The sequence below is a fragment of the Mauremys mutica genome, chromosome 1 (assembly GCF_020497125.1).
Source record: "Mauremys mutica isolate MM-2020 ecotype Southern chromosome 1, ASM2049712v1, whole genome shotgun sequence".
Lineage (NCBI taxonomy): Eukaryota > Metazoa > Chordata > Testudines > Geoemydidae > Mauremys > Mauremys mutica.
Window position 1 is genome coordinate 3981312 of NC_059072.1, and position 24189 is coordinate 4005500.

At 47.1% G+C, this 24189-nt stretch overlaps 2 protein-coding genes across 4 annotated transcripts; one reads left to right on the forward strand and one right to left on the reverse strand.

Annotated features, from left to right (window-relative positions):
- The first annotated feature begins 8009 nt into the window (after nt 1–8009).
- LOC123366182 (claw keratin-like) lies at nt 8010–21377 on the forward strand. 3 transcript variants are annotated; one of them, XM_045009403.1, is made up of 3 exons: nt 18756–18788; nt 19490–19807; nt 20640–21377. In XM_045009403.1, exon 3 carries the CDS (start codon nt 20661–20663, stop codon nt 21153–21155), a length of 495 nt encoding a protein of 164 aa, XP_044865338.1. In that variant the 5' UTR covers nt 18756–18788; nt 19490–19807; nt 20640–20660; the 3' UTR covers nt 21156–21377. The 3 variants fall into 3 exon arrangements, with proteins under 3 accessions (XP_044865347.1, XP_044865338.1, XP_044865328.1); XM_045009393.1 differs by having other exon boundaries at nt 18784–19330; XM_045009412.1 differs by lacking the exons at nt 18756–18788; nt 19490–19807 and adding an exon at nt 8010–8065.
- On the reverse strand, nt 15394–16919 carry LOC123366196 (scale keratin-like). Its single transcript, XM_045009423.1, has 2 exons — nt 16783–16919; nt 15394–15909 (listed from the first exon to the last, which is right to left on the reverse strand). The coding sequence occupies exon 2, from the start codon at nt 15886–15888 to the stop codon at nt 15394–15396; it is 495 nt and encodes a 164-aa protein (XP_044865358.1). The 5' UTR covers nt 15889–15909; nt 16783–16919.
- Nucleotides 21378–24189: the final 2812 nt, after the last annotated feature.

The window sequence follows — 24189 nt, forward strand, 5'->3', positions numbered from 1 at the left end:
ATAATCTCCCATAACCACTGGGACACGTGTTACAGTATAATTCTCCATAACTTTATAAGCCTCTATCAGCATGTGCCCCTATCAGCACGTGCCCCTATCTGCACCTCCAATGTCAGCTGCACCTGAGGATTCCACTCTGCTTTCCTGAGGGATAGAGCTGAGAATTGCTCCTGGGAAGGTCATGCCAGCTGGTGGGGGTTGAATCAGCACTGAAGAGTCAGGGCACTGCCTTACGTCTGTCTTGTTGCAGCTGTTGAGTATGCGTTGTAGAATGTCACTCCAGACGTTTGTGAAGAAAGAAAGAGGGACCTAACGAGTTCTTTTGAATCCTTGTTACTCTCTTTGTCCTAAATATGTCTTGGGTCTAAGAAGCATAAATATATACAATTTCTATCATTAATACTTGGGATTTCCAGTCCATTGAAAAAAATATCCCACAGAACATGGCTGGGATAGCATTAATAAAGCTAATAATAATAATAAGCACTAATAATGCTTGGCCAGGATGTAACCTCTATGTGAGTGAGGGATGGTCCCACTATCATGGGGAACATTCCTGGCTGATATACTCCCCCAGTGGAATTGGCTAGCCAAGAATCTGAGTCCTTCCTCCCACTGCCTTTACCCAGAGGCTGTGACCTCGAGGGCTCCCCTTCCACTCTCCTGTGTGGCAGAGACCTTATAACCCCGACAAGGCTGGGCCCAGGATTCCTGGAGGACTTGACCCGCAGTATTGTCATGGACACTTAGGACAGGGGTAGGGTGTTCCCACACCGGGGTGCTCTCTTCACACCAGATCCTTCACTGACCCAGTGATCACTGCATAGAGTTAAAGCAAAAACTATTTATTAAACAGCTACTAATAAATAAATAAGGAAAAATGGGAAAGGTTAAAGGAACAAGTTACCCCACCCTGGGGGCTGAGGGACACCATGAACAGCCGTCTCTGGAGTGTAAGGGCAGTTCACAGTCTGTTCCTCCTGGCCAGTCCCTGGCTGTGCTGCAGGGATGCTGCAGGTTGGACACTTGCTCTGGCAGTTCCCACACGCCCTCAGGCTCTAGGTGGCAGGACCCTTCTTCCCAGCATCAGGCCCCATGTCGGGGTTCTGATCCCCATCTTGGCTAGAGGCATCTCCTTGTGCTGGACCCTCTGCCCAGGGTCCCCCACACTCTCCCCAGCTGATCACTGTACCCAGCTCCGGACGGCTCCAGCCCCAGCCCCAGCCCCAGCTCCACTCTGCCTCAGCATGGCTGCAGCTCTGCCTCCAGATCAGCTCTGGCTGCTGCTTTCCCCTTAGCTCGGCCTCCCGCTGGCTCAGGCAGCTCCAGCTCACACGGAGGATGGAACCCCACATTCCTGACTCCCTCATTTGCCTGTCTGCCCTGTCAATCAGGCTGACCTGCAGTGTTGGGCTTTCGCCAGTGGCCCTGGGAACTCAGGAGCCTGATTTCTCATTGGCCCTTCAAGTTTCTTTTGATACTTGGAGAGAGCCAAGAAAAAAACCCACTGAGCTTTAGTAAGTGGCCAACAGTCCCCTGACATCTAACAGACACATGAGTTCAGTCCAGTATCACAAGACGATGCTTTGGTTTGTAAATCTCAGCGAGTCGCCAACACTTGCTGATGAATAAAGAAAAATGGGTTTTTAAATCAAAACAAAACACAAACCCTCAGCTCCTCCCCTGGTGTAAATCTGCTCTGATCCACTGGCTTCACTGCAGCTACACTAAATTAAACCAGATGAGGATCTGCACCTAGATTCACTTCTGAAAATGAGAATGTCGCAATTCCCATGCTAGAAGAGACAAGTGGCCCATCTAATGCAGTGCATTGTCTCAATGAGTATCACTCACCGGCTGCTTCAGAAGAAAGCAGAAAAAGAATTAATTAACCCTTTATGGAGGAAACTTAGGGAATTTCTTCCTAAACCCTAAATAAAAATTGAGGGTGAGATTTTTTGGAGATCCCTAAGGGATTTGAATGCCCAAGTTCTAACTAAAATCAACAGACTCTAGTGTGTCAAATACTGTACATGTCTTGCTCTGAAAATCCAGGCCTTAACTTATAAACCATGAAGAAACCAACGCCTGCAACTCAATAAGAGAAAAAAACTGAAAAAACCCCAAACCCTTCCCATGGTTAAGAATCACAGAGTGTCTGTGCAAGATTCAGTGCTAAATTAAAAGGATCACTAGCACATTATCTCAATGGTTATGGAGAGAGCGACTTGAATAGGGTTCTCTAGTTTACAGAGTAGAATAAATTAAAGGGATTAGAAGACTCCTGAGTCCTGAGTTTTTTGAGACAATTTTTTAGGCTTCTGGAGGATTTGAGAGATCCTTTGTTCCTGAAGGACCAATTATGGGCCAGCTACATTCCTGGGATCATTCTACTGTCTTCACTTATGCTGCAGTGGGATATTCAGAAGCATTGACTGGGAACTGTCCAATGCCGTTCAGGAGCAGTGATGAGCATGGGGATGAGTAATCACTATGACTAGGTTTTATTACTGACTCTGCGAGTTGCAACCTGTGTAACCTTCACCTCAGTGTGCTTGTTCACCTCCACATAAACCAGATCTCATAGTGATATTATGCTCAATGATCAGAGGCTCCCTCAGATTAAAGGACTTCAAAACATTGCAGGCTCATTAAAGTTGTGTGTGTGCAGAGGATTCTATTATTTTAAGAGCAGATTTATTTTGTGGGCTTAGATGCTCCAAAATTATGGATTAGGATTCAGGGGATCTCAGAACAATTTTTTTGGTGGCCTTTGACAAACCTGTTTCTCTGTCCCTTTCTCCCAGAGCGCTTCACTGAGAGCCTGTCCTGCGGAGGGTGGGTTGGAAACTCACCAGCTGACTTCAGGGTCCCAGGCTCCTTGTTTTTTGAGGCTGACATATCTGTAAAAAAATCCACTGGTGACCTCATTAGAGAAACGCTGGATTAAATGAACGTTAAAAATCCATGTTAAGGTTTCTGCTGTCATGCCAATAGTCAGTGGATGATTCCCAGGCTCCGAATTTGGGGCTGTTTGATTTTCATTAAATAAAGCTTTGAATTTACATTTCTTTAGCAAACATTCCTTTACAAAGCTCAAGAGGCAGATACCGAACCAGTGGACATCAGTAGAGTTCCCCAGACTTCAATGGCATTCTGTGCCTTACAACTGAGGGAAAGAATTTAATGCTGCTCAGGTTAGATGAAATCCTGGTGGGGGTGTATTTTCCAATTTAAAAATCATTCTAAGTGTGGCTGAAAAGCTTTGTGTGAGAGACGGTTCTTGCAGGATGCACTAGGTTGGTCAGACTTCCAATTAATCCAGTCTCATCCCACAACTGTCTGATCGCTGAAGAAGGAATCCTTAACTGTCAGTGTGGTGCTTCTTCCTTTGCTTTATTTGCTGAAGTCTCTCACAAGACCCAGTTGTCTTGGCTGCTCATGGGTGGAGATGCAGTACCTGATGTTTCCCATTGGTTTCACTGTATGTTGGATCTGAGCACCAGGGGGTAGAGGTGCTGAGTATGCACAGAGAGAGACACTCTAAGGCCTGGTCTACACTACGCATTTAAACTGGTTTTAGGAGCGTTAAACCAATTTAACGCCACACCCATCCACACTAAGAGGCCCTTTATATCGATATAAAGGGCTCTTTAAACCGGTTTCTGTACTCCTCCCCAATGAGAGGAGTAGCGCTAATATCGGTATTGCCATATCGGATTAGGGTTAGTGTGGCCGCAAATCGACGGTATTGGCCTCCGGGCGGTATCCCACAGTGCACCACTGACCGCTCTGGACAGCAATCAGAACTCGGATGCAGTGGCCAGGTAGACAGGAAAAGCCCCGCGAACTTTTGAATATAATTTCCTGTTTGCCCAGCGTGGAGCTCCGATCAGCACGGATGGCGATGCAGTCCGAAATGCAAATCCAAAAAGAGCTCCAGCATGGACCGTACGGATGTGATCGCTGTATGGGCAGGCAAATCTGTTCTATCAGAGCTCCATTACAGAAGACGAAATTCCAAAGCATTTTAAATAAATCTCCAGACAGAGGGCACAGCAGGAACTCAACACGCTGCTGCGTGACAAACGTAACGGAAAGCCAAAGAATCAAATGGACGCTCATGGAGGGAGGGAGGGGGGACTGAGGACTCAAGCTATCCCACAGTTCCTGCAGTCTCCGAAAAGCATTTGCATTCTTGGCTGAGCTCCAAATGGCTGTAGTGTCAAACACATTGTCCGCGGTGGTTCAGGGCATAGCTCGTCAATTTACCCCCCTCACCCACCCCCAGAAGTAAAAGGGAAAGAAATCCTCTCTTGACTCTTTTAAATGTTACCCTATGTTTACTGAATGCTGCTGATAGATGCGATGCTGCAGCAGTCAATGGCAGCATCCTCCCCCCCACCCCATGGGTGGCTGATGGTACAATATGGCTGATATCCATCATCATCATCAGCCTTGTGGCAGATGGTGCAGTGCAAAAGGACTGGTATCTGTCATCATCAGCCCATGAGTGCTCCTGGCTGGCCTCCGGTGAGGTCTGCTGGGGGTGCCTGGGTAAAAAACTCCTGATTATTCCTGGTTGATGGTGCAGTATGACTGGTAACCGTCTTCATCATAGCAACAGGGGGCTGAACTCCATCAGTCCCCGCCCTTCATGTGTAAAGAAAAGATTCTGTTCTGCCTGGACTATCATAGCAGCGGGATGCTGGGCTCCTCTCCCGCACACTGCTTAATGTCCTGTCTGGACTATCATAGCAGCTGGAGGCTGCCTTCCCCTCATATCTCACTAACAAGTCACTGTTTCTTATTCCTGCATTCTTTATTACTTCATCACACAAATGGGGGGACACTGCGATGGTAGCCCAGAAAGGCTGGGGGAGGAGGGAATCAACAGGTGGGGTTGTTGCAAGGGCACCCCCTGTGAATGGCATACAGCTCATCATTTCTGCAGGATCTGACACGGAGCGGTTGTGCTCTCTGGTTCTCTGATACACTGGCTCTCTAGTACACTTGCCCCATATTCTAGGCAGGACTGATTCTATTTTTAGATACCATAAAGGAGGGATTGACTCGGGGAGTCATTACCATTTTTGTCTTTTGCGCTCCCGGCCGATCTCAGCCAGGGGCACCTATGACAGCAGCAGATGGTGCAGCACAAAAGGACTGGTAACTGTCATCTCATTGCCAATTTACAATGGCATGGTAGATGGTACAGTATGGCTGATAACCATCTCTGCTATCATGCAAAAGCAAATGAATCCTGCTGTGTAGTGCTGCTGAATCGCCTCTGTCAGTGGCATCTAGTACACATACGGTGACAGTGACAAGAGGCAAAACAGGCTCCATGGTTGCCATGATATGGCGTCTGCCAGGGCAATCCAGGCAAAAAGGGCACGAAATGATTGTCTGCCATTGCTTCCCCGGAGAAAGAAATGACTGACGACATTTACCCAGAACCACCCGCGACAATGATTTTTGCCTCATCAGGCACTGGGATCTCAACCCAGAATTCCAAGGGGCGGGAGAGACTGCGGGAACTATGGGATAGCTATGCAATAGCTACCCACAGTGCAACGCTCCAGAAATCGACGCTAGCCTCGGACCGTGGACACACACCACCGATTTAATGTGCTTAGTGTGGCCTCGTGCACTCGATTTTATACAATCTGTTTTACTAAACCGGTTTATGTAAATTCGGAATAATCCCTTAGTGTAGACGTACCCTAAGATAGGCTAGATAAAGTGCATTCCTTCATTTTAAAGTTGATGGAACTGCTCCTTTTTACACTGGTTCAGTATCTACCCTTAAACTTCAAAATATATAAGAATATGAACTGAGCACTGGAGTGACATCTAAGACCTTGACATGCATTTTTAAAATGAATCTAATCTTCAGTGTGGGAACATTTAATCCCAGTAAAATGTTATTACTACTTTAGCAATTCATATCTTTGGTAGTATAAAACTTAATGAGTGTTTGTGAAGCACTCTGAAATGCTGAGATCAGAGAAAGCCACAGGGAATCCACCCTGAAATTTACAATTATACCTGCTTTCTACAGAGGTAAAGGGAGGTAAAGTGAGGCACATTCAGGTGAAGATGAGGCAGGGAGCAATTGGCAGAGTCAGAAATAAACCCCATTAGTTGGGACCACTCATACCAAACACTAACCTGCATCTCCTGAACCCTACTGGATGCTTCCAGATACATCACTAACCTGAGAGTAACTCTGAGAGAGGCTCATTCTGGAATATGTTTAATTTTGTTTTGATGATTTTGGTGGGAACTTTTGGGTAAAACATCTTCTCTTCTAAGTCTGAACAACGATCAACCACCGAGAGTCTTGCAATGCACGTTAACTCCCTTTATTTGTAGTTGTTGTCTCAGTGGTGGGTATTTACACTTGAGCAGAAATAAATTGTCTTGTACCAAAATTTGTCCCAGCTTGAATTGTATATTGAGATTTTGATTCCTACACTGCACATGAACAAGCTTGAAATGTGCACACTTGTAATTCCTTTGGACCTTTATTATCCTCATGTATAAAGAAGGCCATGTTACAGTGATAACCTACCCTGTACTTCGTTTCACAAACTTGGAGGAATTCATTACCATTGGGTTACTGTGACCCTATAAAGAGATGTGATTCCAAGGAGAGAAAAAAAAGCGCACACAGTGCACTTGGTGACTTCATTGCCGTGGGCGCTATGACTTAAAACAAGTTTTTTAAGCTTTAATTCCAACTTTCTATTTACAATGCTACTGCGCTCTTGGAAAATTGACAGACCTGTAATTCCTTAGGAGAAGCATTAGCCTCAGGTATAAAGAAGCTACAGTTCAACTGGATCACAACATTAGCTCGTTTTTTATTGTTGATGTTTAGATCCAAGGATGCAACCATTTTGTAACCAGACACGTTACTAACCTTGTCTTGTAACACAGCGTAACAGGGATCAACCTAGAACTCAGCCTGTGCTAGGAGGAGTCAGAAGTATTGGGTTGTATTTATGTTTCTGCAACTGACCCCCGTGTGTGACCTTCACCTCAATGTGCCTCTTTTTCTAGGCCTATCAAACAGACAGAGTAAGGGTGTTAAGGCTGGAAGTTCTTCAGTGTCCTCAGAACTCAAGATTTCAAAGCCCCTCACAAACACTCGCTGGTGTTTCACACATGAAAAGGGTCGTGTTCTTAGAACATTAATAAACTGTTGTGGGGATTAGACGCCTCTGCACTGAGTCATACAGTCACTTTACACAAAATGGAGGCCAAGGTCTCGGGTGTCATTCCCTTAATCGGTCATGATTTAAGGCCACACAAACTGAGGCTATTTCATTTTTATTCATGTGTAGTTTTGAATTTGGAATTTTTTAAAATCTGTAATGGCTTACGTCCCTGCTAAAACCGAGTTTCAAAGTTTAAAATGGGACTAACATTGTTCATAGCCATCATACTATCCCCCTGCCAAAGGGAAAATTTCATACTTAAAGTCCTGACAGGAAACATACTGGAGGCAATGGAATGATTCCCATTGAATCAAAGGGAACTGGATCTGAACTGCTCAGAATGGAGGTATATAGAATGGAGAGAAATGGCTTCCTGCTTCCTAGCAAGTTTAGAATGAACTGTCTCATGTCCCTAATCACGACCAGCAGGAATTGAAAGGACAAAACTGGATTCCTTTCATGACACCCACTTGTGCTACTGATCCTGCTCAGAATCGCCTTGACATTCATTCTTATTGCATCACCAATAAAGTCATTGGAATGACACGAGATATGTAGTTGGCCTAAACAATTTTAAGATGAAAGACTGCTGAAGAGTGCAACGTGCATGTCACACCCTCTGAGGCTGAGATTAACCCACTAATCACCAACGCTGAGGAAAACAGCTCCATCAAAAGGAGGACTTATGAAGGCAATAAAGTTTGTTTGGTAATTAATTAGGACCTCCTCCAGAAACAGAATTGCAGATCCTCCAGGCAACCCTAGGAACCGTATAAAAGTGCTCAGGACTCAGTACGCTTCTAAACACTTCTCTGGACTTCATCTCCTCGGTGAACCGGGTAAGTCCAAGTCCACTCAATCTCTTTCTAACCCCAGAAATATCACAGTAGGGCCTCTTTTCATTTAAGATGGAACCTTGCATGTACTTGCTTTGATTTTTATCAGAGATCACGGTGTTCTTCCATAACTATCTTGTGTCATCATTAAGTTGCAGGTGCTGGTGGATTCATGAAATAAAGCTAAAGAAGGGACATTAAGAACAACATATGCAATTGGGGAAACATATTTCCTATTAATTGGAAATAGATTTAGGGCATTGAAATCTTTTCAGTAACTTTAGAAAATCCCGTAGCCATTTTTCACTTAGGTGGATTAAGAAGAAACTTTCCCAGGTTAGTCCAGAAACGGCCAGTTCAGTAGTCTACTTTATCCTGTAGCAGCTGTTACTCCTCCGTATTGGAGACAAGAGAACGTATGAAGCTGACAAGTGGAGTGCTCCAGTTGAGTGATTCCTATGTTCTCCCGAGCAGAAATACCAATTGAAGGTGCTTATTCCAGTCTGTGTTTTAAAGACAAATTCATTGAGAGGGGCTCAAAGGGACCAGTTGGTAGGGAAGCTTACTGCAAGTGGACAAGTGGAAAAGAGGGGTAGAAAGACCAAATAGGAACAAATACAAAGAGACTAAGTCAACCTTCCTCAATCTCTTGGGCCCCATGCACAGCTCACTACAATTGTAACCGAGCTTTGAAGTTCTTTCTTCCACCGGCACGTCTACCTTCCTTTTACTCTCATTCCTGTTCTGTGTTGCAGGTTTACCTCCACCCCAGAAAGATGACTTTTTCCAGCCTGTCCTATCCAGAGTGCGGGGTGCCCCGGCCCAGTCCAGTTACTGGCAGCTCCAACAAGCCGTGCGTTTGGCACTGTCCTGACTCCGAAGTGGTGATCAGACCCTCACCGGTTGTTGTGACCCTCCCCGGACCAATTCTCAGCAATTTCCCTCAGCAGAGTGATGTGGCAGCCATAGGAGCACCTGGGTCAGAGCTGTTTTCAGAGGCTCATTTGGTTTGGGAGGATTGTACGGTTATGGAGGCCATTATGGAGGATTGTATGGTTTAGGGAGATTAGGTGGTTAAAGGGGCCTTTACGGTTACAGGGGATTATTGGGCCATGGGGGATACTGCGGTTACTTGGGCCTATATGGTTATGGTGGATTATGTGGTTCCGGGGTATCTTGCCAGAGGTACCTCAATGGAAGCTTTGGGCCATGTTAAACCTGCCAGGAATATTCGTGGAAGAAGGAAGAACCAGGAAATGAACAGCAAGATACAGATTCACCCCTAACCTTTTGGGCATGGCTTTCAGAAGTGCTGGGCAAACAGGGCTCCAGCTGAAATCAGTGGGAGCTGTGTGTGCTCAGCACCTTGGGATGACAGCCATGCTGCATTTCTAATGTTACGCTTTATGACTCTTTCTGCCAATGCTTTTCCACCCGTGTGCTGATTCTCTTATTCACATGTGGACTCATTCTGAATTACACACAGGCTGTTTCCACTGACCCCGCAGTATGAAGGGAACAGCAGCATTAAAATAGGCAGCGTTTATGTTTATTATCACTTTAAGTCCCTTTTAGGCACCACATTTTCTATCCTTTCCATCAGTATGTACCTTTAGTGCCTCACTTTGATCTTTGCTATGGGCAGATGTCTAATGGAGAAGATGCCTAGTCTTTGCAACAAAGCAAACAGAACATCGTGTCGGAAATGTGCTCCACTGAGGCGTGTGATCGGTCGCAACTCTTCTTGAAACACTGGAAATACATTCTTTCTCCTCTGTAGTATTTCTTCCTGTAACTGTGTACTGCCAATTTCATTTGCATTAAAAACTCTGCGTTAAGAGTGTACGAGAGTCCTTGCAGGTTTTCATAAGGAAAAGAAAAGTGGCCATACTTCACTGTAGGCCAACGATGACAGATTCTTCCTAATAGTGGGATGGCCATGAGGCCACACCCCCTCTGTGGTCCCACTCCTCCCCCTCCTATTCCCCAAAGCCCAGCACCTCAGACCAAACCAAAGATGGAGCCAGGATGGGCAGCCCGGCCCCCCCGTCTGCCAGAGTTGGGGCTCTCGAGAGCAGACCCCAGCCTGTATCCCCGGATCCCGCACCCTATCCATGGCAGATGGCGGGCCCAAGGTTCCCCGCAGCTGCTTCTGTGGTTCTTACTCAGGCCCTGCTCCTGCTTCTGGCCCAGACGAGGGTAGAGTCTCATGGGTAAGAGGAGGGGTGGGGGCTCAGGCCCACATAAAAAGTGGACCCGACCCATAGTGGTTCCTGGCTCCCTTTCCCCTTCCTGTTCCCCCCCACCACAGTATTTTGTACCAGGAGTCTGATCACATCGCAGGCCCTAGCCCTAGACAGAGATTGAGTGTGGACTGTGATAAGTTCTGTCCTGCTCCCAGCTTCTGCCCTTGGGGCAGGGAGTTTGTTTATAAACAGAGGCAAGGTGCTCAAGATATTAAAAGGTTTGTCCTTAAATTAAATAAAGGCTCCTTAGATGATTCTGAAAGCATTGCCAGGCAAGCCAGTAAAAAGACAGGAAACCAAAGGTTGGAATAAACGGTCCATTTTCAGAATGGGAATGAAAAAGTGCTGTCCTCCAGGGAGGTGTACAAGGATGAACATATTCATAAATGATCTAGAAAAAGAGGTAACTAGTGAGGTGGCATAATTTGCAGGTGAAACAAAATTATTCAAGATAGTTAAGTCCAAAGCTGACTGCAGAGGACTCTCACAAAACTGAGTGACTTGGCAACAAAATGGCAGATGACATTCAACGTTCAATGCAAAGTAATGCACATGGCAAAATATAATCCCAATTATACCCACTAAATGATGGGGTCTAAATTAGCTGTTACCCATCAAAAACGAGATCTTGGAGCCATTTGCACTACCAGGGCCGGCTCCAGCTTTTCTGCTTCCCCTAACGGAAAAAAAAAAAAGAAAAAAGAAAAGAAAAGACGAGCGGCGGCACTTCGGCAGCAGCTCAATCGTCCCGTTTCTTCGGCAGCAATTCGGTGGCGAGTCCTTCATTCCCTCCCTTCCTCTTTGGTGGCACTTCGGCAACAGCTCAAAGAGGAAGAGAGGGAATGAGGGACCTGCCGCCGAATTCCCGCTGAAGACGCGGACCTGACGACTCGATACCGGACGGAGTGCCGCCCCTTTGTATTGGCTGCCCATAGCACCTGCTTCCTATGCTGGTGTCTGGAGCTGGCCCTGTGCAGTACTCTGGAAGCGCTGTGCTTCCAGAGCACTGCAAGTGTCTAGGAATCCTTCTCACTTGCCTCTTTCATCCTGAACTGCGGAACGCTCAGAAGACTTACAAATTATCTCCAGTCATCAATGGGACAGACACAGAGTAAGTAGCAGGCCTGAACGTGCATCAAGACCATACCAGGGAACTAGATGTAAATAAGATTGTTGACAGTTTCATCCAGAAAGCTACAGTGAGATGAAATGTCTTTAAACTGGGACATTAATAAAGACAGCTTGTACGTGATTGCAATGATTTTAATATACAACAATTCATGATAATTTAATTAGGTAGTTCATAACAATTTAATCATTATTAAAATAGTAAAGATACCAATGATAGACACATATTCAACAATTAGAATATGAAAGAAGTGTATAATGACGCTGAAAATAGCCTATACCCACAATTGCCCCTCCCACCCCCCCAAACACACGCAACTCTTCAAAAGAACCCACTGGCAAAGACAAAAGTCAGTGCATCCGCTTGACACCTCCTTTGCATTAACTTTGCAATGCTGGAGATGAGCTTATAAATCTAGGGCAATGGGGCAGAAATGGTTCAGCTTCATATTGAATTTTTTTATTTCATTGCACCAATAAAACTCAGTTAAATTAATCTTCTCATTCTATACCCTCATGTGTTTATCAATGGTCAGCAGCAATGTCCATTCCTTGGTCAAATGACATGAACAAAAGTTGATTTCACAAGGATGTTGCTAACACACCTGACTGAGTCTATTCAGCCCATATAGTCAAATTACACTACGCCAACATCATCTGCAGGAGTCTCACGTGTGATATGAAGAGATTTGTGCCCAGACCATTCATTCCGTACAAGAATCTCATGGCTTTTGAAGTAACTGTCGCTCACTGTGCTCCATATTATCAGTCTTGTAGAAAATCCCCTGGATGTACCATGACTTGATATTGCAGGAACTGCAGAGAAAAAAATTACATTACATTTCCTACTCCATTTTTCTTCAACATTTTTGTGGCTCTCAGTTCCCAGAAAATGAACATTTTCCACTAATCCATTTTTTGATGTGAGAACAGGAAAGTAAAAAATGTATCCAGACCTTCCTGACTGTTTAAGGACATAATAAAACACTCCAGTGGGGAGGGGAAATTCAGCCATCTGGCTATGGGTTTTGTGTAAAAACAATACAGCTCTAGGGAACTGTCAGGCTGGAAGGAGATTACTAGTGGAGTTCCTCAGGGATCGGTTTTGGGACCAATCTTATTTAATCTTTTTATTACTGACCTTGGCACAAAAAGTGAGAATGTGCTAATAAAGTTTGCGGATGACACAAAGCTGGGAGGTATTGCTAACACAGAGAAGGACCGGGATGTCCTACAGGAAGATCTGGATGACCTTGTAAACTGGAGTAATAGTAATAGGATGAAATTTAATAGTGAAAAGTCCAAGGTCATGCATTTAGGGATTAATAACAAGAATTTTAGTTATAAATTGGGGACACATCAGTTGGAAGTAACAGAGGAGGAGAAGGACCTCAAAGTATTAGTTGATCACAGGATGACTATGAGCCGTCAATGTGATATGGCCATTAAAATGCTAATGCAGTTTTAGGATGCATCAGGCGAGGTATTTCCAGCAAAGATAAGGAAGTATTAGTACCGTTATACAAGGCACTGGTGAGACCTCATCTGGAATACTGTGTGCAGTTCTGGTCTCCCATGTTTAAGAAGGATGAATTCAACTGGAACAGGTTTAGAGATGGGCTACTAGGATGATCCGAGGAATGGAAAACCTGTCTTATGAAAGGAGACTCGAAGAGCTTGGCTTGTTTAGCCTAACCAAAAGAAGGTTGAGGGGGAGATATGATTGCTCTTTATAAATATATCAGAGGGATAAATATTAGGGAGGGAGAGGAATTATTTAAGCTTAGTACCAATGTGGACACAAGAACAAATGGAGATAAACTGGACACTAGGAAGTTTAGACTTGAAATTAGATGAAGGTTTCTAACCATTAGAGGAGTGAAGTTCTGGAACAGCCTTCCAAGGGGAGTAGTGGGGGCAAAAGACATATCTAGCTTTAAGACTAAGCTTGATAAGCTTATGGAGGGGATGGTATGATGGAATAGCCTTATTTTGGCAATTCATTTGGCAATTGATCTTTGATTATCAGCAGGTAAGTATGGCCAGTGGTCTGTGATGGGATGTTAGATGGGTTGGGATCTGAGTTACTACAGAGAATTCTTTCCTGGGTGCTGGCTGGTGAGTCTTGCCCGCATGCTCAGGGTTTAACTGATCGCCATATTTGGGGTTGGGAAGGAATTTTCCTCCAGGGCAGATTGGCAGAGGCCCTGGAGGTTTTCCACCTTCCTCTGCAGCGTGGGGCATGGGTCACTTGCTGGAGGATTCTCTGCAGCTTGAGGTCTTCAAACCACAATTTGAGGACTTCAGTAACTCAGACACAGATTAGGGGTTTGTTTTAGAAGTAGGTGGGTGAGATTCTGTGGCCTGCATTGTGCAGGAGGTCAGACTGGATGATCATAATGGTCCCTTTTGACCTTAAAGTCTATGAGTCTATGAGTCTTCAATATCAGACCATACCCATAGACCCCAGCTTGGAATGGAAGAACATAGGCATTGATACAGAAGATTAGGCCTCATCTTTCTGCCTCAGCAATCAGTCAGGAGCGTAGCTATGGGAGGTGCAGGGGAAGCAGCCGCTTCCCCTCAGCACATTTTCCAAAAGCGGCGCCTTTCTGTGCAGCCAGCACTGGGCTTCGGACTCGGAGTCTGGAGCCGGGTTTTGCATGCGGCCGCCGGCTCGCTCTCGGCTCCGCACCGCCCCACCCCAGCCTGCTCGCTCGTTGGCTCCGGGGCTGAGATGAGGAGCGTGTGGCTGCAGTTTCTAACAGGCTCCCATGGCAGGTAAAAGTGGCCCATTTCCAGGGCAGAGCAGGCTTTTACTTCTCCCTGAGCAAGAAGTTGATACCTCTGTCCCGGAGGAGCTGGATCAGCAGCTCCTCTCTCCCCTGGGCAATGTGAGTGGGTGGGTGAGTGGGTGGAGTCAGGTGGAGTCAGGTGCTAGACTGAGCCACCAGGAGGGGGAGCAGAGAGAGGCAGAGTGGGGATGGGGCCTTGGGCAGAGTGGGGAGGGCTTCAGGGAAGGGGCAGGGCCAGGTGGGGCACCCTCTGGCAAAACCAAAAGTCAGCACCTAGGACCATCTCCTCCACCCATGAGCATGCTGCCACTCCTGCCTCCCTCTCAGGCTTGCTGCGTGAACGCCTGTGAGGAGGGGGGGTGAAGGGGAAATGCGGCACGCACGGGGAGGAGGAGGGGCCAGGGATTTGGGGAAGTGGTTGGAATGGCACATTTTTTTATGTGTTTGCTCCCCCTGATGTTAGAACCTGGCTACGCCACTGGGTGCGACCTCGTGGCCCTCCCACTATTAGGAAGGATCTGTCATCGTTGGCCTACAGTTAAGTATGTGATCTGGTGGCCACTTTTCTTTTCCTTATGAAAACCTGCAAAGACTCTTCTAGACTCTTAACGCAAACCATATGATTGTTCTTCTTGAAACTAAAGTGAAAACGTACATGAAGTGAAAATCTATCACTAAGTCTTTGTAGGAAAAGACTATCTACCTAGGGCTTTGAAAATTACAGCTGGAGAAGTGCCAGCTACACAAGGAGGAATTTCGTCCAACACAATTTTTAAGCAAGGAGGGAGGAAGAAGGAGAACCAGAAGACCGATATTATGATGCAGCAGAGTTTTTAATGCAAATGAAATTGGCAGTACACAGTTAGAGGAAGAAATACTACAGAGCAGAAAGAATGTATGTAATTCAGAATGAGTCCACATGTAAATAAAAGCATCAGCACATGGTTGAGAAAGCTTTGGCAGAAAGACTCATAAAGCGTAACATTAGAAATGCAGCATGGCTATCAGCTCAAGGTGCTGAGCACACACAGCTCCACTGAATTCAGCTGGAGCCCTGTTTGCCCAGCACTTCTGAAAGCCATGCCCAAAAGATCAGGGGTGAATCTGTATCTGGCTGTTCATTTCCTGGTTCTTCCTTCTTCCACAAATATTCCTGGCAGGTTTAACATGGCCCAAAGCTTCCATTGAGGTACCTATGGGAAGATATCCCGGAACCACATAATCCACCATAACCATATAGGCCCGGGTAACCGCAGTGTCCCCCATAGCCCAATAATCCCCCATAACCGTAAAGGCCCGGGTAACCATAGTATCCCCCATGGCCCAATAATCCCCTGTAACCGTAAAGGCCCCTGTAACCACCTAATCTCCCTACACCATACAATCCTTCGTAATGGCCTCCATAGCCGTACAATCCCCCCAAACCGAATGAGCCTCCGAAACCAGCTCCGACCACAGGTGCTCCTACGGCTGCCACGTCACTCTGCTGAGGGAAATTGCTGAGAATTGGTCCAGGGAGGGTCACGACAACCGGTGAGGGGCTGATCACCACTTCGGAGTCAGGGCACTGCCTAACGCACGGCTCGTTGGCGCTGCCAGTAACTGGACTGGGTCGGGCCACCCCACATTCTGGATAGGACAGGCTGGAGAAAGTCATCTTTCTGGGGTGGAGGTAAACCTGCAACACACAACAGGGACTAGAGTAAAGAGAAGGTAGAAGTGCCGGTGGAAGAAAGGCTTCAATGTTCGGTTACAATTGTAGTGATCTCTGCATGGGGCCAAGAGAGAGAGGAGAAGTGCACTTAGTCTCTACGTCAGGGCCGCCGGGGGCGGGTAGCAAGTGGGGCAATTTGCCCCAGCCCCGGGCCCCAAAGCCAGTATCACAGTGTGACTCTTTGGTTTTCCAAACCTTGGGAGTCACCAAAACTTGCTGATGAATAAACAGAAACTTTGCTTTTCTCCACACAAATCACTAAAGACAAACTCCTCAGCTGGGGTAAAATGGTTTCAGGTCCACTGACTTCCATGGAGCGACATGAAAGTACGTCATCTGAGGAGAAGCACCTTCAATGGATATTTCTACTCAGGAGAACATAGAAATTGTTCGACTGGAGCACACCACTTGTCTAATTCATTTATTCTCTTTTCTCCAATTGTGAGGAGTAACAGCTGCTTTTGAATAAAGCAAAAAAACAACCAAATTGCCCTTTTCTGGACTAACCTGGGAAAGTTTCTTCCTAATCCAGCTAACTGAAAAATGGTTAAGAGACTTTCTAAAGTTACTGAAAAGATTTCAATGCCCTATTTTTTTCCAATTAATAGGAAATGTGTTTCCCAATTGTATATGTTGCTCTTAAAGTCTCTCCTTTAGCTTCAGATCATGAATCCACCAGTGCCTACAACTGAATAATGACACAAGATAGTTATGGAAGAACACCTTGATCCCTGATAAATATCACAGGGAGTACGTGCAAGATTCCACCTTAAATGAAAAGAGGCCCTACTGTGACATCTCTGGGGTTAGAAAGAGATTGAGTTGAATTGGACTTACCCGGTTCACCGAGGAGATGAAGTCCACAGAAGTGTTTAGAAGCGTACTGAGTCGTGAGCACTTTTATACGGTTCCTAGGGTTGCCTGGAGGATCTGCTATGCTGCTTGTGGAGGTGGTCCTAATTAGTTACCAAACAACCTGGATTGCCTTCGTAAGTCCTCCTTTGGATGGAGCTTTTTTCCTCAGCGTTGGTGATTAAGGGACTAATCTCAGCATCAGAGAGCGTGACATACACATTGAACACTTCAGTTGTCTTTCATCTTAAAATTGTTTAGGCCCAGTACATTTCCTGTGTTATTCTAGTGACTTTCTTGTGGCTGCAATGAGAAGGAATGTCAAGGTGACATCAGTAGCAAAAGTGGGTGTCATGAAAGGACAGGCTACCTCAGCCTCCAAATCATGGACAGGGATTGTGGGGGTGCAAAGCAGCAGCCCCTTCTGGCAGCGCCCCCCTGTTGCTGCTGAGTAGCTGTTACCAAAAGCAGCGAGATGCGCCTCTTTGGTGTTTGCAGTGGCATTGCCAGTAGGGGTTGGGGTCCTGCACTTCACAGCCCCCCCGGGGGCTCCGGCCAGCACCTCTGGAGACATGTGGGGCCGCTGTGCATGGCACATGAGACAGCTCTTGTCAGTGGAGGTGGCTGCGTCATTTGGTCACCTGACCGCTCTCCCACTCTCGACTGGATGGGACATGGGGAACCTGGGACTCTGCAGGCAGCCAGTGACTTCAAATCTCCCTTCCCCAGGACAGGCTCTCGCTGAAGGGCTCTAGGAGGCATGGACAGGGAGACAGGTTTGTCAAAGGCCACGAAAAAAATTGTTGTGAGAACCCTTGAATCCTAATCCTTAATTTGGGGCATCTAATCCCACCAAAAAAATCTGCTTTTAAAATAATAAAACCCTGTGCCCACATACAACTTTATTAAGCCTACTGTGCTTTGAAGTCCTGTGATTTGAGGAAGTCTCTGATCATCGAACATAATATCACTATGAGATCTGGTTTTTGCAGAGGTGAACAAGCACATTGAGGTCAAGGTTATACCAGGAGCAAGTGGCAGAGTCAGCAATAAAGCCAGTCATAGTGATCAGTCATCCCCATGCTCTCCACTGCTCCTGAACTGCACTAATTTAGGACTGAATATTGCACAGACTCTCTGTGATTCTGACGTGTGGAAAGGTTTTGGATTTTTTTTCAATTTTTTTCTCTTATCGAGGTGCAGGCCTTGGTATCTTCATGTGTTAGAAGTGAAGGCCTGGATTTTCAGAGCAAGATGTGCATTGGGGACACTAGAGCCTATTCATTTTAGTTGGAACTTGAGCATTGCAATCCCTTTGGGAAATCTGAAAAATCTCACCTCCAATTTTTCATTTAGGGTTTATGAAGAAAACCCCCAAGTTTCCTCCATAAAGGGCTAATTTATTGCTCTTCTGCAGTCTTCTGAAGCAGCCGGTGAGTGACACTCATTGAGACAGGATTCTGTATTAGACTGGCCACTCCTCTCTTCCAGGCTGGCAACGGTTACATTCTCATGTGAAGCAGTAATTCTAGGTGCAGATCCTCGTCCAGCCTCACGTAGTGTAGCTCCAGTGAAGCCAGTGGAACAGAGCAGATTTACAGCAGGGGAGGAGGTTTGTGTTTTGTTTTGATTTAAAAACCCTGGTTTTGTTTACTCATCAGCAAGGGTTGTTGACTCGTGAGGTTTACAAAACAGAGCATCATCTTGTCATGCTGGACTGAACTCGTTTGTCAGTAGATGTCGGGGTATTGTTGGCCACTTACTACAACTTAGTGGGTTTTATTCATGGCCTTCTCCCAGTACCAAAAGAAAGGGGAAGGACCACTGAGAAATCAGGATCCTGAGACTGACAGTCCCCAGGGCCAATGGCAAGAGCCGAACACTGTGGGTCAACCTGATTGACAGGGCAAGCAGGCCAATGAAGGAGTCAGGAGCCCGGGGTCCCGTCCTCCGTGTGAGCTGGAGCTGCCTCAGTGGGAAGCCAAACTAAGGTGAGAGCAGCAGACAGAGCTGCACGGAGCAAAGCCTCAGCAGCCTGACGGGGAGGTAGGAGTTGAGAAGTTTCTTTGGGGACGTGCACAGAATGGTGCTTGCAGCACTCTGGAGGAAATGGAGACTGAGATGGTTTTACTGCATTTCTTCAAATTTGGCAAGGGTATAAACCTTCAAGTCAGCGGGACTGCTCTGGTACCCGCATGGCCCCTCAGTATGCCAACACAGAAGATGTATTAACTTTGCCTCCTAGAGCCCTTCAGCGAGAGCCTGTCCTGGTGAGGGTAGGTTTGAAGTCACTGGCTGCCTGCAGAGTCCCAGGCTCCCCGTGTCCCATCCAGTCGAGAGCGGGAGAGCGGTCAGGTGACCAAATGACGCAGCCGCCTCCACTGAGAAGAGCTGTCTCATGTGCCATGCACAGCAGCCCCACACGTCTCCAGAGGTGCTGGCCGGAGCCCCCGAGGTGGCTGTGAAGTGCTGGTCCCTGCCCCTACTGGCAATGCCACTGCAAACACCAATGTGGCTCATCTCGCTGCCTTTGGTAAGAGCTACTCAGCAGCAACAGGGGGGCCCTGCCAGAAGGGGCTGCTGCTTTGCACCCCCACAATCCCTGTCCATGATTTGGAGGCTGAGGTAGCCTGTCCTTTCATGACACCCACTTTTGCTACTGATGTCACCTTGACATTCTTTCTCACTGCAGCCACAAGAAAGTCACTGGAATAACACAAGAAATGTACTGGGCCTAAACAAATTAAAGATGAAAGACAACTGAAGTGTTCAATGTGTATGTCACGCCCTCTGATGCTGAGATTAGTCCCTTAATCACCAACGCTGAGGAAAACAGCTCCATCCAAAGGAGGACTTACGAAGGCAATCCAGGTTGTTTGGTAACTAATTAGGACCTCCTCCACAAACAGAATCGCAGATCCTCCAGGCCACCCGAGGAACGGTATAAAAGTGCTCAGGACTCAGAACGCTTCCAAACATTTCTGTGGACTTCATCTCCTCGGTGAACCGGGTAAGTCCAATTCAACTCAATCTCTTTCTAACGCCAGAGATGTTACAGTAGGGCCTCTTTTCATTTAAGGTGGAATCTTGCACGTACTCCCTGTGATATTTATCAGGGATCAAGGTGTTCTTCCATAACTATCTTGTGTCATTATTCAGTTGTAGGCACTGGTGGATTCATGATCTGAAGCTAAAGGAGGGACTTTAAGAGCAACATATACAATTGGGAAACACATTTCCTATTAATTGGAAAAAAAATTGGGGCATTGAAATCTTTTCAGTAACTTTAGAAAGTCCCTTGACCATTTTTCACTTAGCTGGATTAGGAAGAAACTTTCCCAGGTTAGTCCAGAAAAGGCCAATTTGGTTGTTTTTCTTCTTTATTCAAAAGCAGCTGTTACTCCTCACTATTGGAGAAAAGAGAATAGATGAATTTGACAAGTGGTGTGCTCCAGTCTAACAATTCCTATATTCTCCTGAGTAGAAATATCCATTGAAGGTGCTTCTCCTCAGATGACGTACTTTCATGTCGCTCCATGGAAGTCAGTGGACCTGAAGCCATTTTACCCCATCTGAGGAGTTTGTCTTTAGTGATCTGTGTGGAGAAAAGCAAAGTTTCTGTTTATTCATCAGCAAGTTTTGGTGACTCCCAAGGTTTGGAAAACCAAAGAGTCACACTGTGATACTGGCTTTGGGCGGCCCTGATGTAGAGACTAAGTGCACTTCTCCTCTCTCTCTTGGGCCCCATGCAGAGCTCACTAGAATTGTAACCGAACTTTGAAGCCTTTCTTCCACCAGCACTTCTACCTTCTCTTTACTCTAGTTCCTGTTGTGTGTTGCAGGTTTACCTCCACCCCAGAAAGATGACTTTCTCCAGCCTGTCCTATCCAGAATGTGGGGTGGCCCGACCCAGTCCAGTTACTGGCAGCTCCAACGAGCCGTGCGTTAGGCAGTGCCCTGACTCCGAAGTGGTGATCAGCCCCTCACCGGTTGTCGTGACCCTCCCCGGACCAATTCTCAGCAATTTCCCTCAGCAGAGTGACGTGGCAGCCGTAGGAGCACCTGTGGTCGGAGCTGGTTTCGGAGGCTCATTCGGTTTGGGGGGATTGTACGGCTATGGAGGCCATTACGGAGGATTGTATGGTTTAGGGAGATTAGGTGGTTACGGGGGCCTTTACGGTTACAGGGGATTATTGGGCCATGGGGGATACTATGGTTACCCGGGCCTTTACGGTTATGGTGGATTATTGGGCTATGGGGGACACTGTGGTTACCCGGGCCTATATGGTTATGGTGGATTATGTGGTTCCGGGATATCTTCCCATAGGTACCTCAATGGAAGCTTTGGGCCATGTTAAACCTGCCAGGAATATTCGTGGAAGAAGGAAGAACCAGGAAATGAACAGCCAGATACAGATTCACCCCTGATCTTTTGGGCATGGCTTTCAGAAGTGCTGGGCAAACAGGGCTCCAGCTGAATTCAGTGGAGCTGTGTGTGCTCAGCACCTTGAGCTGATAGCCATGCTGCATTTCTAATGTTACGCTTTATGAGTCTTTCCGCCAAAGCTTTCTCAACCATGTGCTGATGCTTTTATTTACATGTGGACTCATTCTGAATTACATACATTCTTTCTGCTCTGTAGTATTTCTTCCTCTAACTGTGTACTGCCAAATTCATTTGCATTAAAAACTCTGCTGCATCATAATATCGGTCTTCTGGTTCTCCTTCTTCCTCCCTACTTGCTTAAAAATTAGGTTCGGATGAAATTCCTCCTTGTGTAACTGGCACTTCTCCAGTTGTAATTTTCAAAGCCCTGGGTAGATAGAGTCTTTTCCTGCAAATACTTAGTGACAGATTTTCACTTCATGTACGTTTTCCCTTTAGTTTCAAGAAAAGTGGCCACCAGATCACATACTTGACTGTAGGCCAACGATGACAGATTCTTCCTAATAGTGCGAGGGCCACGAGGCCGCACTGAGTGGCGTAGCCAGGTTCTAACATCAGGGGGAGCAAACACATAAAAAAAGGTGCCGTTCCAACCCCTGCCCCAAATCCCCGGCCCGTTTCCTCCCCGGGCGTGCCGCATTTCCCCTTCACCACCCTCCCCCAGGCTTTCACGCAGGAAGCCTGGGAGGGAGGCGGGAGCAGCAGCATGCTCAGGGGTGGAGGAGACGGTCATGGGTGCTTCTTTTGGTTTTGCCTGTGGGTGCCCCAGCTGGCCCTACCCCTTCTCTGAGGCCCCGCCCTACTCTGCCCAAAACCCCATCTCCACTCTGCCTCTCTCTGATCCCTGTCCTGGTGGCTCAGTCTATCACCTGACTCCATCTACTCACTCAAAGTGACACAGGAGGTTCCCCTCCTCAGGGTAGGAAAGGTTGCCTACTGGTTAAAGCACAGGCCTAGGGCTCAGGTGTTCTGAGGTTGAGTCTCTGCTCTGCCACAGACTCCCTGCTTAGTCTCAGGAAAGTCACTTCATCTCTCAGTGCCCTAGATTCATAGAATCATAGAATCTCAGGGTTGGAAGGGACCTCAGGAGCTCAATTACTCCAACCCCCTGCTCAGATTCCCCCCTTCCAAATGGGGCTAATGATTCCCTGCCTCCTATGCTAAATCCATTTGTGCCTGTGTGATGATGCGGGCAATGGAGGTACCAAGGTTTTGACATTCACAGTATCCCCAGGATCCATTGACTCTTTCTAGAAAAAAGATTGAGAAGCGGAGGTATGTACAATAATACTTCCTCTAATTTCCATGAAAAGCAATTGAAATGTCTCAGGGAAGCACTGACTGTGACACTGAAAATAAAACCGCTCAGCTTTGTGGGAGAGACTTGAGATCAGCACTCACCAGCTCCCTTCTCTTGGCCAAGGCCAGCCAGACACTGCTGTCTCCTGGGTCTCATCCTATCAGCTGGGGGAACTATTTACCCACATGAAGCGCTTTGAGTGCATCTCTGGCCCAGGGGCTGCTAGCTCTGCTGCTGCCTGGGCGGGGGTGGGGAGGGGTGGTGGTTTTCTAACTCGCACAGGCTTTCAGCCGCTCCGCCTGCGGGGGCCTTTGAGAAACTCATTAAAGAGTGTGAATGGGGTGGGGCGGACAGAGCAATCCAGCCAGCTCGCCAGCTCCCAGCCCACACAATGGGGAATTGACATTGCCCAGGGGAGAGAGGAGCTGCTGATCCAGCTCCTCCAGGACAGAGGTATCAACTTCTTGCTCAGGGAGAAGTAAAAGCCTGCTCTGCCCTGGAAAAGGGCCACTTTTACCTGCCATGGGAGCCTGTTAGAAATGCAGCCACATGCTCCTCATCTCAGTCCTGGAGCCAGTGAGCGAGCAGGCTGGGGTGGGGCGGTGCAGAGCCCAGAGCAAGCCGGCAGCCGCATGCAAAACCGGCTCCAGACTCCGAGTCCGGAGCCCTGTGCTGGCTGCGCAGCAAAGCGCCGCTTTTGGAAAAAGTGCTGAGGGGAAGCGGCTGCTTCCCCTGCACCTCCCATAGCTACGCTCCTGGCCACACCCGCTCTGTGGTCCCACTCCTGCCCCTCCTATTCCCCAAAGCCCAGCACCCCAGACCAAACCAAAGCTGGAGCCAGGACTGGGAGCCCAGCCCCCCCGTCTGCCAGAGTTGGGGCTCTCGAGAGCAGACCCCAGCCTGTATCCCCGGATCCCGCACCCTATCCATGGCAGATGGCGGGCCCAAGGTTCCCCACAGCTGCTTGTGTGGTTCTTAATCTGACCTTACTCGTGCTTCTTGCCAAGAGGAGGGTAGAGTCCCATGGGTAAGAGGAAGGGCAGGGGCTCAGGCCCACATAAAAAGTGGACCTGACCCACAGTGGTTCCTGGCCCCCTTTCCCCTTCCCGTTCCCCCCCACCACCGTATTTTGTACCAGGAGTCTGATCACATTGCAGGCCCTAGCCCTAGACAGAGATTGAGTGTGGACTGTGATAAGTTCTGTCCTGCTCCCAGCTTCTGCCCTTGGGGCAGGGAGTTTGTTTATAAACACAGGCAGGGTGCTGAAGATAATAAACGGTTTGTCCGTAAATTAAATAAAGGCTCCTTAGATGATTCTGAAAGCATTGCCAGGCAATCCAGTAAAAAGACAGGAAACCAAAGGTTGGAATAAATGGTCCATTTTCAGAATGGGAATGAAAAAGTGCTGTCCTCCAGGGAGGTGTACAAGGATGAACATATTCATAAATGATCTAGAAAAAGGGGTAACTAGTGAGGTGGCATAATTTGCAGATGAAACAAAATTACTCAAGATAGTTAAGTCCAAAGCTGACTGCAGAGGACTCTCACAAAACTGAGTGACTTGGCAACGAAATGGCAGATGACATTCAATGTTCAATGCAAAGTAATGCACATGGCAAAATTTAATCCCAATTATACCCACAAA